Source organism: Dendrobates tinctorius, unplaced genomic scaffold (genome assembly GCF_039654945.1).
Source record: "Dendrobates tinctorius isolate UK_male_01 unplaced genomic scaffold, ASM3965494v1 ptg000030l, whole genome shotgun sequence".
Taxonomy (NCBI): Eukaryota; Metazoa; Chordata; class Amphibia; order Anura; family Dendrobatidae; genus Dendrobates; species Dendrobates tinctorius.
The window spans coordinates 13144962-13159264 of record NW_027361698.1 but is presented as its reverse complement, the minus strand read 5'-3'; the positions used below and the strand labels follow the sequence as shown (position 1 = coordinate 13159264).

General features: G+C 43.5%; 1 protein-coding gene across 2 annotated transcripts in view; it reads left to right on the top strand.

The window, feature by feature from the left end:
* Positions 1-14303, top strand: part of LOC141086129 (bifunctional heparan sulfate N-deacetylase/N-sulfotransferase 3-like) — a 682308-nt gene that overhangs the window by 361529 nt on the left and 306476 nt on the right. For both annotated transcript variants that reach the window (XM_073571870.1, XM_073571869.1), the window contains exon 6: positions 11865-11993. In XM_073571870.1, coding sequence (XP_073427971.1) covers positions 11865-11993 — 129 coding nt within the window. The remainder of the gene's footprint in view (positions 1-11864; positions 11994-14303) is intronic.

The window sequence follows — 14303 nt, the reverse complement described above, 5'->3', positions numbered from 1 at the left end:
GAATTAATTTTACTGCTCCCTACGCCCATAGTTGCGGGCATAGGGGGCAGTGAATATTCCGGCAGCTGATCTCAGCATGTGAGGGTGCATGGCAGTGGCGTCATGCACTGTTACACTCCGAAATCAACTGCCGGCATGCACGGGATGCAGCACTGCAGGAAAAAGGAAAAAATGTGAGTAGAATCATTTTTTGGATGTGTGCACCATCATTAGGGCCATGTTTACCAGGATGGGGATGGGGTCATGTTAACCAGGATGGGGATGGTGGACATGGATACCAGAAAGGGGAAAGTGGTCATGAATACCAGGATGGGATTGGTGGCCATGGATGCCAGGAAGGGAGGCAGGCCATGGATACCAAGAGGGGGAGGCGGGCCAAATATACCTGGATTCTGGGCCATATATACCTGGGTGCAGCCATATATTCCAGGATTGGGATCATATATACCAGGATGGGGACATATATATACCAGGATGTGGCATAATGGTACAGAATTCAGGGACATTACCCCTATAACAGTTTATAACATTTTTTCTCCTCCTCTAAAACCTAGGTGCATCTTATGGTCCACTATGTTTTATAGTCCGAAAAATACACTACTTTGATGCAAACAATGAAGTATTGTCCTGCATGAAAAAAAATCTTAGGGAGTGTCATGGGCTACCATTATTAAATATGAGCTAGTGGGACCTTTTCTGGTTGATGATGGTCTCAAAATAGACTTGGCTAATAATTCTGCACACAATGTAGAAAAATATTTTAAATGAGTAGAAGATAATTGTTAGCAACATGTCAAATATATGTCATCTCTAAACTTGGAGCGCCTAGTTTTCTCCTGTCTTACCCATTACATCTCCATTCACTCCCTTCTAGACCCTTCACACTCCAGCTTCCGCCCCCTACATTCGACTGAAACTGCACTCATCAAAGTGACCAATGACCTTTGACAGCAAAACGTAACGATGACTACTCTCTGCTCATTCTTCTTGATCTATCTGCAGCTTTCCACACTGTTGACCACCATCTCCTACTCTCTAGGCTCCAGTCACTAGGCATTAAGGACACTGCTCTCTCCTGGTTCTCTTCCTATCTTTCTGACCGCTCCTTCAGTGTTTTGTTCTCTGGCTCCACGTCATCTCCTCTTCCTCTCGCTGTCGTGGTACCTCAGGGCTCAGTCCTTGGCCCCTTCTCTTCTCTCTCTACACGGCCCCAGTTGGACAGACCATCAGCAGATTTGGCTTTGAGTACCATCTTTATGCTGATGACACACAACTATATACGTCATCCCCCGACCTTACCCCCGCTGTACTACAGAACGCCAGTGACTGTCTGTCTGCAGTCTCCAACATCATGTCCGCTCTCTATCTGAAACTCAACCTCTCCAAAACTGAACTTCTTCTGCTCCCGCCATCTACTAACCTCCCTAAATCTGACATTTCCCTCTCCGTGGGTGGCACCACAATAACACCACGGCAGCAGGCGCGTTGTCTGGGTGTTATGTTTGACACCAATCTCTCCTTCACATCCTATATACAATCTTTTGCTCGCTCTTGCTGCTTACACCTAAAGAACATCTCTAGAATAAGCCCTTTTCTCACTATGGAAACAACAAAAACCCTCACTGTAGCATTGATTCACTCCCACCTGGACTACTGTAACGCTCTATTAATTGGCGTCCCCGTTACTTGACTATCCCCTCTCCAGTCCATACTTAATGCAGCGGACTGGGTCATCTATTTGGCTAATCGGTACTTGGACACATCCGCTCTTCGCCAGTCCTTACATTGGCTGCCCATTCATTATAGGATCCAATTCAAAGTACTTGTTCTCACCCACAAAGCTCTCCACAGTGCAGCCCCCCTACATCTCCTCCCTCATTTCTGTCTATCGGCCTAACCGACCGCTGCGCTCTGTAAACGACTTTCGACTAACCTCTGCACTAATCTGTACCTCCCACTCCCGACTCCAAGACTTCTCCTGCGCTGCACCAATCCTCTGGCATGCTCTACCCCAAGAAATTAGGAATATCCACAATTTGCATAGTTTCAGGCGCTCCCTCAAAATACATTTGTTCAGAGCGGCCTATCACGTTCACTAATCAAAGTCATTCTATGTGTAAGTGTGCATGTGTAGTGAATGGGCTATCTCCATCCATCCCTCACTCCCTCAAGATTTCCGGGCCATCTTTGTAAATACACCATTGTAAATACACACCTGTACCTTGTATTTCCCCCACCTCATTGTACTGTAGATTGTAAGCTCTCACGAGCAGGGTCATCTTATTTTGCTTTAATTAGTGTATTGTTAACGTTGTAACTTATGACTTGTGTTTTGAAACTATTAAACTGAAAAGTGCTGCGGAATATATTGGCGCTATATAAATAAAGATTATTATTATTATAAATACACATTTCAATCATGGAATAGATTTTTTGTATGTTGGGAGACTCACTGTTACAGCACAATATATTACACTAGTAGAAATAAGGTAGCGTAACCTGTAACATAGCAAAGAAACTAAATGGCCCATTCCAAATAAGACACAATAAAACACATTTTTATCTAATCCATTAATTTACTGCTTGAATATAATTGACAAGGATAAGCTAAAAATCGAAGAACACTGTAGCATTTTTGTTAGCATGCCAATTATCTGTAATTTTGGGCAAAAAATAAACTTGTAGAAAAATAATGGAACACCACTGTAGTAGATTATAATGGGTTTTTAGAAATTTTGCAGCATTCTTCAGAAGTTTTCAAAACAGTCAGTCATACAGACATAAGTGCTAATTTTTGATAAGGGCGAGTGCTTACAATTGTAAAAGCATATAAATCTAAAATCTACAAATATTGTACTGATAAAGTAAAAGTGGAGATTTTGTGTATTTCATTTTCTCAATGAAACATGCAAACATTTATTCATTTATCTGTTAATCATCAATATAAAACTGTGCAAAGGAGCAGCAGCATTAAAGGGGTGGTCTGAAAAACAAATTAATTTTCTGCCTAAATGCCTATTTAATGCCATAATCTAATCTATTTTCTATTACACTTTATTTAAAAGTTCCATATCCTTCTCTCATTTAACTTTTTTTTTTTTTACTACTACTTCATTTCTATGACACTTTATTTGAGAATCCATGTGCATCCTGGGATACTCAAACGAAATGTCATCAGGGGAAAGAGGCTGCAGTCAATGTCGCAGGCTCTGCCTCCTCCATGAAACCAATCTTCATCAGTGAAGTTCCATTTCAGGGGCTGGGCTAGTCCCTGCTCTACTGAGCATGCGTCAGTTGTCAATTCCAAACGTATGTGGTGCTGGTCTCTGAACACCTGGTATTCTTCTCACAATGCGCACTAGCAGTGTGTCCTCTTTTGATAGCGAATCACTTCTGATCAGATCCAGCGAGCAAGCGCACTGTCACTGTGGTATTGCTCAGTGGCAGGAATCCACTGAGCATATGTCAGAATTGAAAACAGAAGCATGTTCAGTAGAGCAAGGACTACCCCACTCCATGAAAAGGAGGTCACTGATGGAGGTCGCTTTGTTTCAGGGAGGAGTCTCTGCCCCCTGATGACATTGCATTTGTGTATTCCAGCATGTACTATGGATTCTCAAACAAAGCATCATTATAAAGGAAGTAGTAAAAAAAAAAGCAGAGGTGAAAAACATAGTAACATAGTTTTGAAGGCTGAAGGAGGACCTTATGTCCATCTAGTTCAGCCTATTTTTAGTGCAGCTGTTCTGCATTGTTGATCCTGGGGAAGGCAAAAAACCAACAGAGTAGAAGCCAATTTTCTCCATAGGGAAAAAAATTCCTTCCCCTAAGCTGGGTCAACCATCTACCTAGAATATTCTGTTAGGCTACTTTCACACATCAGGTTTTCGGCGTCAGGCGCGATCCGGCGTCGTGCCGGAACGCCGGATCCGGCAAATGTTTTGTAAAACCTGATGTGCCGGATCCGGTTTTCTGCCGGATCCGTCTTGTTCTTGACATACAAAACCGGATCCGTCTCATCCGGTTCATCCATTTTTCTATCCGTTTTTCGACGGATTACGCCGGATCCGGTTTTTAAAATTGACCCTTGTGGCCTTCCGAACGGGATTGGCTACTGGAAAACTATATATAGCGTGTTCCTACAGCCCCTCTTTGACAGGTTGTAGAGGAGAAAGTGCAGGTTGGAGAGAAGAGCAAGTTACTGGCGAAGATGGATGTTGTGATTGGAAATATTTTGAAGAATTTGGTGGATTTTATAGCGGAGGCGAATCGTTTGAGGGTGATTGTTCTGGAGAAGGAGAGAGCGAGACAGCAGCGCATCAGGCATCGTAGACGACGTTTGTGGATCCACCCCATCATAGCCAAGAGAATGACGCGTGGGGTCTATTCTACACTCTGCATGGACCTTCGACGAAAACCAGATACATTTTTTGGATATGTTCGGATGAAAATGGAGAATTTTGATTACTTGGTGGAGCGCATTGCACACCTCATAAGAAAAGCCGACACCTATTGCCGCTTCTCTGTTTCACCCGCAGAGCGTCTGATGGTGACTTTAAGGTAAGCCACATTTATTGGATGTGCTCGCATCAGAGCACACTTTCACTGCAATCTTGTTGGTGGTAGTTTTTATCTCCAAGTGTTATAGCTGAGTTTTGGTATGTAATGCTGTGATTTAAAACTAATTGATTGTTTTTTAATTCCCCACAGATTTCTTGCAACTGGAGAATCCCTTTCGTCACTGCATTTCCAGTACAGACTCGGGATTTCCACTATATCTGGAATAGTGAAGTACACATGCCGTGCACTGTGGGACTCCTTAGCTGAAGAGTTTTTACCAGAGCCCACAACAGAGAGGTGGATTGAAATTGCTGACAAGTTTCAACAGATATGTCAGTTTCCCAACTGCTTGGGCGCTGTGGACGGGAAACATATCCGCATTGTAAAGCCAGCCGGATCGGGATCGGAATATTTCAATTACAAGAAATATTTTTCAATTGTCCTCATGGCCATCGCTGACGCGGAATACAAATTTATTGCGGTTGATATTGGGGCCTATGGCCGCTCCAATGACTCTCAAGTTTTCAAACTGTCTGCCATGGGGCGTAAACTGTATGGAAACACCTTCCAGTTCCCACCACCTAGACCGCTGCCGCAAACATCTGGTCCACCTATGCCATTTGTCTGTGTAGGGGATGAAGCCTTCCAGCTGTCAGAACACCTTTTGAAACCGTAATCTAGCAGAGGATTGACAAGACCAAAACGCATTTTTAATTACTGCCTCACAAGAGCAAGAAGAATGGTTGAATGTACCTTTGGTATTCTGACAGCCAAATGGCGGGTCCTATTGACTGCGATCAACCTCAAGACAGAAACTGTTGACGAGGTGATCAAAGCTTGCGTGGTACTCCACAATTTTGTTATCTGCAAGAAACCCATTTCCATTGAGGACACCTCTGAAGAAACCACCTTGCAAGATTACCATGACATTACCACTAGAAGTTCTGTGACGGTTTCAGTAATGAGGGACAATTTTGCACTATACTTTATGTCACCTCAAGGCAGAGTACACTGGCAGGATGACAGAGTGTGAAAGATTTGTGCCCTAACCAAACTTGTGTACCTTCTGTACCAACAGTATATACCTTTGCCAACCAAAGTTGGCTATCTTGTCATGGTCTCTATTTTTAGCTTTAGGCCACAGGTGTGTACCTGGTTGTGTTTTATGCAAAGTATTTCACCTTTAAACAAAAGTTGTGTACATTGTTAGGAAATCACCAACAATAAACACAACTTTTTAGGTGAAATACTTTGCTTCAAACACAACCAGGAACACAACTGTGGGAAAAAGCTAAAATTTACCCACAGTTATATACCTGGTTTTGAATACCTTTTTACCTTTTAAAAACCCTGTATTTAACCTTTTTTTTAAACATATTTCGCCACAGAAAGAAATGACAGACAACCAGTGTAAACAATAATTTAACTTTTATTTAAAATATTTTTTTTTTGTAAACTGTTTTTAAAGTTAAAAAAACTTTTTTAATAAAGGTTTGAAACCAACAGGGCATTTTTATTACAAAACACATCATAAATCTGTGTAGTGTGGGGTGGAAATACTGCTGGAGGGGCTGCGGGACACTTTGACAATAGGAGTGTGGAGAGAGGACTGGGATCGTGGTGGGGAAGGAACAGTTAGAGGTGATGGTGTGGAAAAAGCTACAGAATGGGTGGACATGTGGGAGGCAGAAGAGGTGGTGGGCGGTGGAGTGGAGGGTTGGGCATTGACTGTAGGAGCAGATGATGTTGATGGAAAGTTGTATGGGGAAGGAGTTTGGTACGGGGAAGGAGTTTGGTACGGGGAAGGAGTTTGGTACGGGGCAGGTTGCTGGAAGTGGGGAGATGTCTGGTACTGGGGAGGTTGCTGGTACTGGGGAGGTTGCTGGTACTGGGCAGGTTGCTGGTATGTAATAGGAGGGGGAGGATGGAAAGTGGCTGGAGGGGGTGCAGATGTAATAGGAGGGGGAGGATGGAAAGTGGCTGGAGGGGGTGCAGGTGGAGGAACTACAGTGGTGGGAGGTGGAGGTTGGGAGGTAACGTGCTGGAGAGCACCGTGGCACGAATGCATTACATGCATCTGCTGGGTAGGAGATAGTGTTGCCATTCGCTCCACAACAGACCTGAAAAAGGTGTGGTTTGGCGAAGATCTTGCTTCTGAATGCATGGTTTGCAGAAGTGTCTTCACCTCCAGAGTGCTGGAGTTGATCTGCTGAAAGCCTGCGGAGATTTGCTCTGACAAGACTTTTAGACAGTTCTGGAAAGATGCATTCAGATGCAAGAACTCTGGCGCATAACTCTTTTCCTGACCCCTCTGCCGCTGCTGCCCAGTACCCGCAGGTGTACTAGAGGTGGCAGGGGCAGAAGGGTGGGGTAAAGGGAAAGCGATCTCCTCACCAGCAGCTTCATGTAATGTAGGCGGCCACGATGCTCCTGTGCTGGTGGATGGGACAGATGGGTCGAATGTGTGGGAAGGCTGGGAAGGTGCCGATGTACCGGGGTGGTCGAAGTGTCCCTCGGTGCCGGTCTCCTCAGGGATCGCCTCAGAAGGGTCCAATTGTGCAGGCTCCCGAGTGCTGCTCACCATGCTGTGGAATAAAGAGAAAAAAAAACAATTAAAATAGTGACATGGTATGGCCCTGGCTGAAAAAAAAAGTTACATCTAAACATTTTTTTGTCACATGTGGTGTGTAATATTTACCTTCTGGTGAGCATTGTCTCCCGGAGGAACGACAGGGCTCGTGCGTACTTGTACTTGCTCCTGTGTCCTCCAGATCCACTCGGGGCCCGCATCTCTTTATTGAACTCCTTCTTGAAACGATCCCTCACAGACCGCCACCGCTTCACAATTCTCTCCCCTGAAACGAGAAAGGACAAAGTGGTTAGTATACAACATCAGTGTTTCCCAAACTCCAGTCCTCATGGTCCCCAGGGGTCATGTTTTCAGGATTTCCAAAGTAAATAGAAATCCTGAACACATGATCCGTGGGGACCACGAGGACTGGAGTTCGGGAAACACTGGTTTAAATCAAGCAACCGGTACTGTATATACTTAGGCTCTTTAATCTGGGCCCGAGCTTCGAGGTCCTCCCAGCGGTCCACAAGGAGCGAACAGATTTCCTCCCAGAGTCGTCGGGTAACGATAAGGTCAGCGTGGCGGCGGTCAGCCATATTCCAGAGCGGCTCCCTTTCTCTGATGAGATTGATGAGGTGGTCCACATCAATCCCTCCATCCTCACCGTCAGAGTCGGGAGCACGCTGTGAAGAAAAAGACAAAAATAACATAATTAGCCTCCACAAAAGAAATGAAATAAAAAGTGCAAAAAAAACAAAGCAAAAATATTTATACTTACACGCTGGTGACCGCCGCGTTGCTGTCGCCGACGACCCCGGGAGGCACTGCGAGGACCTCTTGGCCGAGCACCAGATTGGGAAGACTAGAGAAGAAAACAAAAAATGTTATGTCTTTGGATGTAGGCATTTGTTTGCTGTGTGTGGTCTGCAGAACATTGTTTTCTATGTGTTGTGTGTAGTGTGATGTTGTGTTTCTGCGTTTGATGCAAAAAACTTACCAATTGTGAGCCCACTCCAAGTGTCTGTCCACCCCTTCCTTCTTCTTCTGGGAGCTCCTCTTCATCTTGTGATTCCTGTTTTGAAATAAAAGGCAATGAATAGACATATATTACAGAGATGATGGATTTTGGAAATAAAAACTTGCCGTCAAACGCTGACGATGCGAGGGAGGGCTCCCAGAAGAAGATGTGCTGTCTTCCTCATGGCCAGACTCCATGGCTGTGGGTGGTGTTCCTGCTGCTGCCGGCATTGCTGCTGCTGCTGCATCTATTGGGCGGCTGTTGAATAAAGAGAAACAAAGGGCCAATGAATATCTTGATATTCCATAGCCCTAGTTTGGAGGAATGGGGGATTTGATAATTACCGTCTCTCATCTGCTGCTGGACTCCCCTCCCGTTGTTCAGCATGCTGCTCCATTTGGGGTGGTGCTGATGGTGCTGCTGCAGATGTCTGCTGCCTTCTCCTGCTCCTGGTTCTTGGCTTGGGTGTCATGTTGGGTGTGGCTGAGGGTCACACTGTCTTGCTTTTATATATGTCTTGTGGGCAGAGCTACTGAGCATGCTCAGACCAAAAAAACCGGATCCGGCCACCGGATCCGGCTGTCGCCGGATCAGGCGCATTGCGGCGCTCATAGGCTTTCATTGTATGAAAAAGCCAGACACGCCGGATCCGGCGTGTCCGGCTTTTTTGCCGGAGACAAAAAACGTTACAGTAGCCGTTTTTTCCAGACGTCGGATCGCGTCACATTGCCGGATCCGGCGAAAATCGGATGAAACGCATGGCCATCCGGCTCGATCCGGCTCTAATGCAAGTCAATGGGGGGGAAACCGGATCCGGCATTGCATTTCACCGGATCCGGTTTTTGTCAAAAGCGCCGGATCGCGCCTGACGGCGAAAACCTGATGTGTGAAAGAGGCCTTATTCGTAACCTTCTATACTGTTACTCACAAGAAAAGCATCCATTCCTTTCTTAAATTCATTCAGTGAGTTGGCCATCACCACTTCCTCAGGAAGAGAATTCCAGAGCCTCACTGCTCTTACCGTGAAGAACCCTCTTCTATGCTGGTGCAGAAATTGTCTTTCCTCCAAACGAAGAGAATGCCCCCTTGTTCTTGTCACAGTCCTTGGTACAAACAGTTCATTGGAGAGATCTCTGTATTGCCCTCTGATATACTTGTACATATATATTAAATCTCCCCTAAGTCTTCTCTTTACTAGAGTAAATAGACCTAATTTTGATAACCTTTCTGGGTATTGTAGTGAAGTTAAGGAAGGATAGGGAAAATGAAAGTACTGTATATTAGATAATAGATTACATTATGGGATTAAATAGATAGGCATTTAGAATAAAAATTAATTGCTTGATTACTTCACAGGTAACTTTTATCATGACGTTGATGCTCATATATATTTCAATTGGCAGTCTTTGATTATTTACTATATACATATATAATGACTGTGCATGCATGTAATATTTGCCTATTATGTCTATTAGAGTACCGCATATAGAATTGTTCAATTGAGCTTGACGCACAAACCTGTTAGCTAATATAGAGTATATATACATCCAGGCATACCCACTATTTGCTTTTTCTATGGTTTCCCACTTTTTTATGTGTCCGTTTTTGTTTTTCTTATGTATGTTATCTAATAAAATTATTATTTTTATACGTGGCTCTTGTCTAAAGCGCTTTCTCGTTTTCGGCATTTAAATTCTCATGCTTTTTGGCTTAATTATTAGGATATATGCTTGGGTGTGTATATATCATTATAATGGTAATGAGAGCTCTGGGTGTCACTGCTGTGAAGGTGGCGGAAGCTGCATGTGGCTCCCAAGGTAAGAAAGGTTGCGGACCACCTAAAGACTGTATGGTAGGTGTCAGAAATGGCCAAATTGGTAGCGATCTCACTGTTAGTGACTGTGTTATAATACATATCATAAAGAGTAAATTATCAGAAGATATTAAGTGGTACAAAATAATGACCAGAGAACTGGTTGTAATATTACAATAGAAGTTTAGATGCAACGTTGCAAATAAAGTTTAATGTTGCTTAATATAAGGTTATTCACTAAAGGCCCTGTCACACTAAGCGATATCGCTAGCAAAATCGCTATAACGTCACTGGTTTTTGTGACATAGCAGCGATATTGCTAGCGATATCGCTATGTCTGATACTTACCTATGACCCGCTCCCCCGCTGGTTATCGCTGATCGCACGAGATTGTCCTGGACAGTTTCTCGTCGGCTGCTTCCTGCTGGGCTTCCTGTGGCGCCAACGAGTGATGCGTGGACGCGGGCGGGAGGACGTCTTCATCGCCTCGTCTGACAGGTAAGTAGTGACCCCCGACCGCTGCTATGTCGCTGGTGAGATCTGCCTGTGTGGCAGCTCACTAGCGGCTACTTAGCGATGCACCATCGATCCTGACCACGTGGGATCGCTGGTCGGGATCACTGGTGCATCGCTAAATGTGACAGTACCTTTAGGAAGAGAGAAAACTTTTCTCCACTGATATTATTTAAAAATCTGTAAATTTGTTTTAGTATTTCTTATATGTTGGATCTAACTATTCATCGAGCAGAAAGAAAGATTAAAGAATGATTAGTGTAAGTTAATGGAAATAGAATGTATACATTAGTATGATAAAGTCTACTGTAGTGAATTCTTATTAGAATTGTTATTAAAATATTTACTATTATCTTTATTAATTGGTAGAATCAAAACTGCCAACATTTCACTTTTAGGCTGTGTGCCCATGATGCGATTTTTAAGCGTTTTTGCCGCGATTTTCGGCGCGAAAACACAGCGAAAACATTTAAAAATCTTGCACAGAATGCCCCCCATGCATTCCTATGGCATTCCGCACATGCTGTGATAATGCTGCGCTTTTTTCCACGGTGGAATTGCGTCGTGGAAAAAATCGCAGCATGCTCATTCTTTTGTGTGGAATCGCAAAGAATTGCCGCGATTCCGCATCCATAGGAATGCATGAGAATCGCTTACTTCCTGCATGTGGCTATGCCTACCATGAGCGAAGTTAAGCCTCTCATGTGCAGTTGGTACCCACGGTGTGAAGGAGAGGAGACTGTCCTCCAGGCCCTGGGTACCATACCCCTGTAAAAAAAGGAATAAAAAATAAAAAATCGGGGTATATTTACCTTCCGACGTCCCGCGCTGCCTTCCCGGGCCACAGCGTTCCCAGTAATGCCTTGCGGCAAGGTCCTGTGATGACGTAGTCTCACGTGACTCTAGCGGTCTCATGAGATCTCTATAGCAACACGAGACCAACGTCATCACAGGCCTCGCAAGGCATTGCTGGGAACGGGAGCATCGCTGAGACTGCGCGGGACGTCGGAAGGTAAAAATACGATTTTTTATTTTTTAATGATTTTTTACATTCTTTCCTTTACTATTGAGGCTGCATAGGCGGCCTCAATAGTTAAAACCTGGTCACACTTGTCAAACACTATGTTTGACGAGTGTGACCAACCTGTCAATCACTTTCCAAGCGATGCTTCAAATCGCTTGGAAAGTGCTTGAATATCGCACACGAAAATCGCGGCAAAATCGAGAACATAATCGTGGTAAAATCGCGGTAAAATCACGCGGAAAAAACTTGCGATTTCTGGGAAGGAATCCGGTTTTCAGTGTCTGGATTTAAATGCAACGTGGGCACATAGCCTTAGATATGAGTATTGACAATATTTTTTCCTTTTTTTATGATTTCTCTCTAGGTTATTCCTCGGCAAACCTGTGGTCTTTTCACGCATACCATTTTCTATAAGGAGTACCCTGGAGGTCCAGTTGAGCTTGACAGAAGTATACAAGGAGGGGAACTTTTTTTTACACTTGTTCTGAATCCAGTAGGTATTTTTACTTTAGCATTGATGACTAATAAAGTATTTATTTAAATGCTGGATTATGTTATACTGTACTGTTCTATATCTTAATGTAATATTCTGTTCCATGGCTGCCATATCAATTCATAAAACACTCTTTGACAGTTTCAATATAGAATCAATACAATATTAACTTAATATGTGCATTCGTTGTATTTCCTATCTTGCTATATAAAGATCCTGAATTACAGCCTGGAAGATGGTTTAGAAGTATGTTCATAAATTTGTAGTGTTCTCAGCTGGATATTTTAAAGACTCCAATACACATTCGAAAGCTGAGAAAAGAGAGAAGGATTACCTCAGCACTTGCATCCATTCCATAATTTGCACCATCTTGGGTATTTGGTGGACTGTTCTATATGCTGTTCTATATGTGTTGGTGGTTCAATAAATTATTGCCACACTGTTTTACCCTCACCCTGTGTTGTCTGAGTAGTGTTCTTCTCACGGGGAGAGAGAGAGCGGGCGTTCAGTGTTATGAGCCCTGGTCCATGCAGTCTTTCTAAAGACAGCCGGGCAAGCGGACGAAAGCACCCTCTAACCCTGTTACTCTACAGCAACCATGCGAATAGATTAGCCACTCATGGTTATAGTCATCCTAATGTCAAACAGGCTAACCAAAGTGTCACACTCACAGTATTCCAGGGTGTCCCTTCTATCCAAGAAGTCATGTACTGATTGTAGCCACCAATCCCAAATCACATTTTCTATAGCCTTCAGCCCTCAATTTAATGATATCAGGAGGATTGTACGCAAATATTTGCCCATTAAGAGCCAGGACACCACATTACATTCTATTCTAACTAATGGTTGCAGAGTTGTAGCCAAAAGAGGTCTTACCTTAGGTAACATGTTATCTCCTAACATGTGTAAATCATCTCCTTCTCCTCTAACCTGGTTAACTATCAAGGGCTTTTATAAATGTGCTGGGTCCAAGTGCAATGCATGTCGGTACCCTCTCGATAAAACACATACATTCACCATTCCTCCCAATATTCCATACACCATCGTTTCTTACATAAATTGTGACACTAAATACGTTGTGTGTTGTATTGATTGCTTGACATGTAAAGTTTATTATGTAGGACAAACCATCAGGAAACTGAAACAGAGAATTGCACATAGCTAACATTAACAACAAAAACAGTGCATATTTTGGGGCATACAAACATTTTTCCTCTGTTTCTTGTCCCATTTTGCATTTTCTGGGGTGGAAAGGGTGTCATGTACCAAACATGGTGGTAATTGGAAGAGAAAACTTGCTCTCAGAGAAGCATACTGGATCTTACGTCTGAATACTAAGTTTCCTAACAGAATGAACTACAGAAAGAACTTATATATATTAACCGAGTGTAACATTCTGCTGGTTGTCTGTCACAGCCGTCCATATGTTCCAGTCTCAGCTGTTTGCAATTGTAATTAAATACTGGGTTTCCAGGATTGGTCAATGATTTCTATATATGTCAATGTTTATTTTCTGTTCACTATCTTATGACTAAGGACACTTTTCTGTGCCAGAAACACGTTTATTATATGTTTTTTTATTTGAATTAATAAATGTTTATCAGAATGGTAAGTGCCAAAGTAATCCTTCCCTCTTTTTTCCACTTGGCTATATTCACCAGTTAGATTGGCACCCTCTGTGATTATCAAACCACCCTACTAATCTCCAGTCTACGTCTGCAGCTCCCAGTACGTCCCCTCCTTCTTCCTACATCAGAAAGCTGTCAGCCAAATGATCCCATGGATGACAGCTATTTTTCACAACTCCTATTTAAACAGGAGCGCTCCACCCTGATGAGAGCTACTATATTTTCTTAGAGAGAGCCGCAGTCAGATTCCTTTGACAGTAGTTTTTCTCTTCTCATAACAAACATTTGGATACTTCTCATCTCTGAAATCATCAGTCAGGGAAAGGTCGCGAGTAGAGTTGAGTGAAACGGGTTGGTCAAATTCAAAAATAGCCGACTTTAGCTAAAGTCGGGTTTTGCCGATCGAAACCCTACCATAGCATGAGGTCGGCCATGAGGTCGCCGATCAGAGCACCAAAGTCTTGTTTCAAATAATGCTTCCAGCGCCTTTTCTCAGCCAATGATGGAGGGCGCACACTGTGGGTAACGCGATGAACTGGGCAGTGGCCACCACCATCTTAGAGAAGGGCATTGAAGTGATTGGCTGGCTTTGTGTGGCATCACAGTGGGTATAAAAGGCCATGACCGCTGACCACAATCTTACTTCTGCCGATCTTAAAATAGGGAGAGGTGCTGCTGCTGA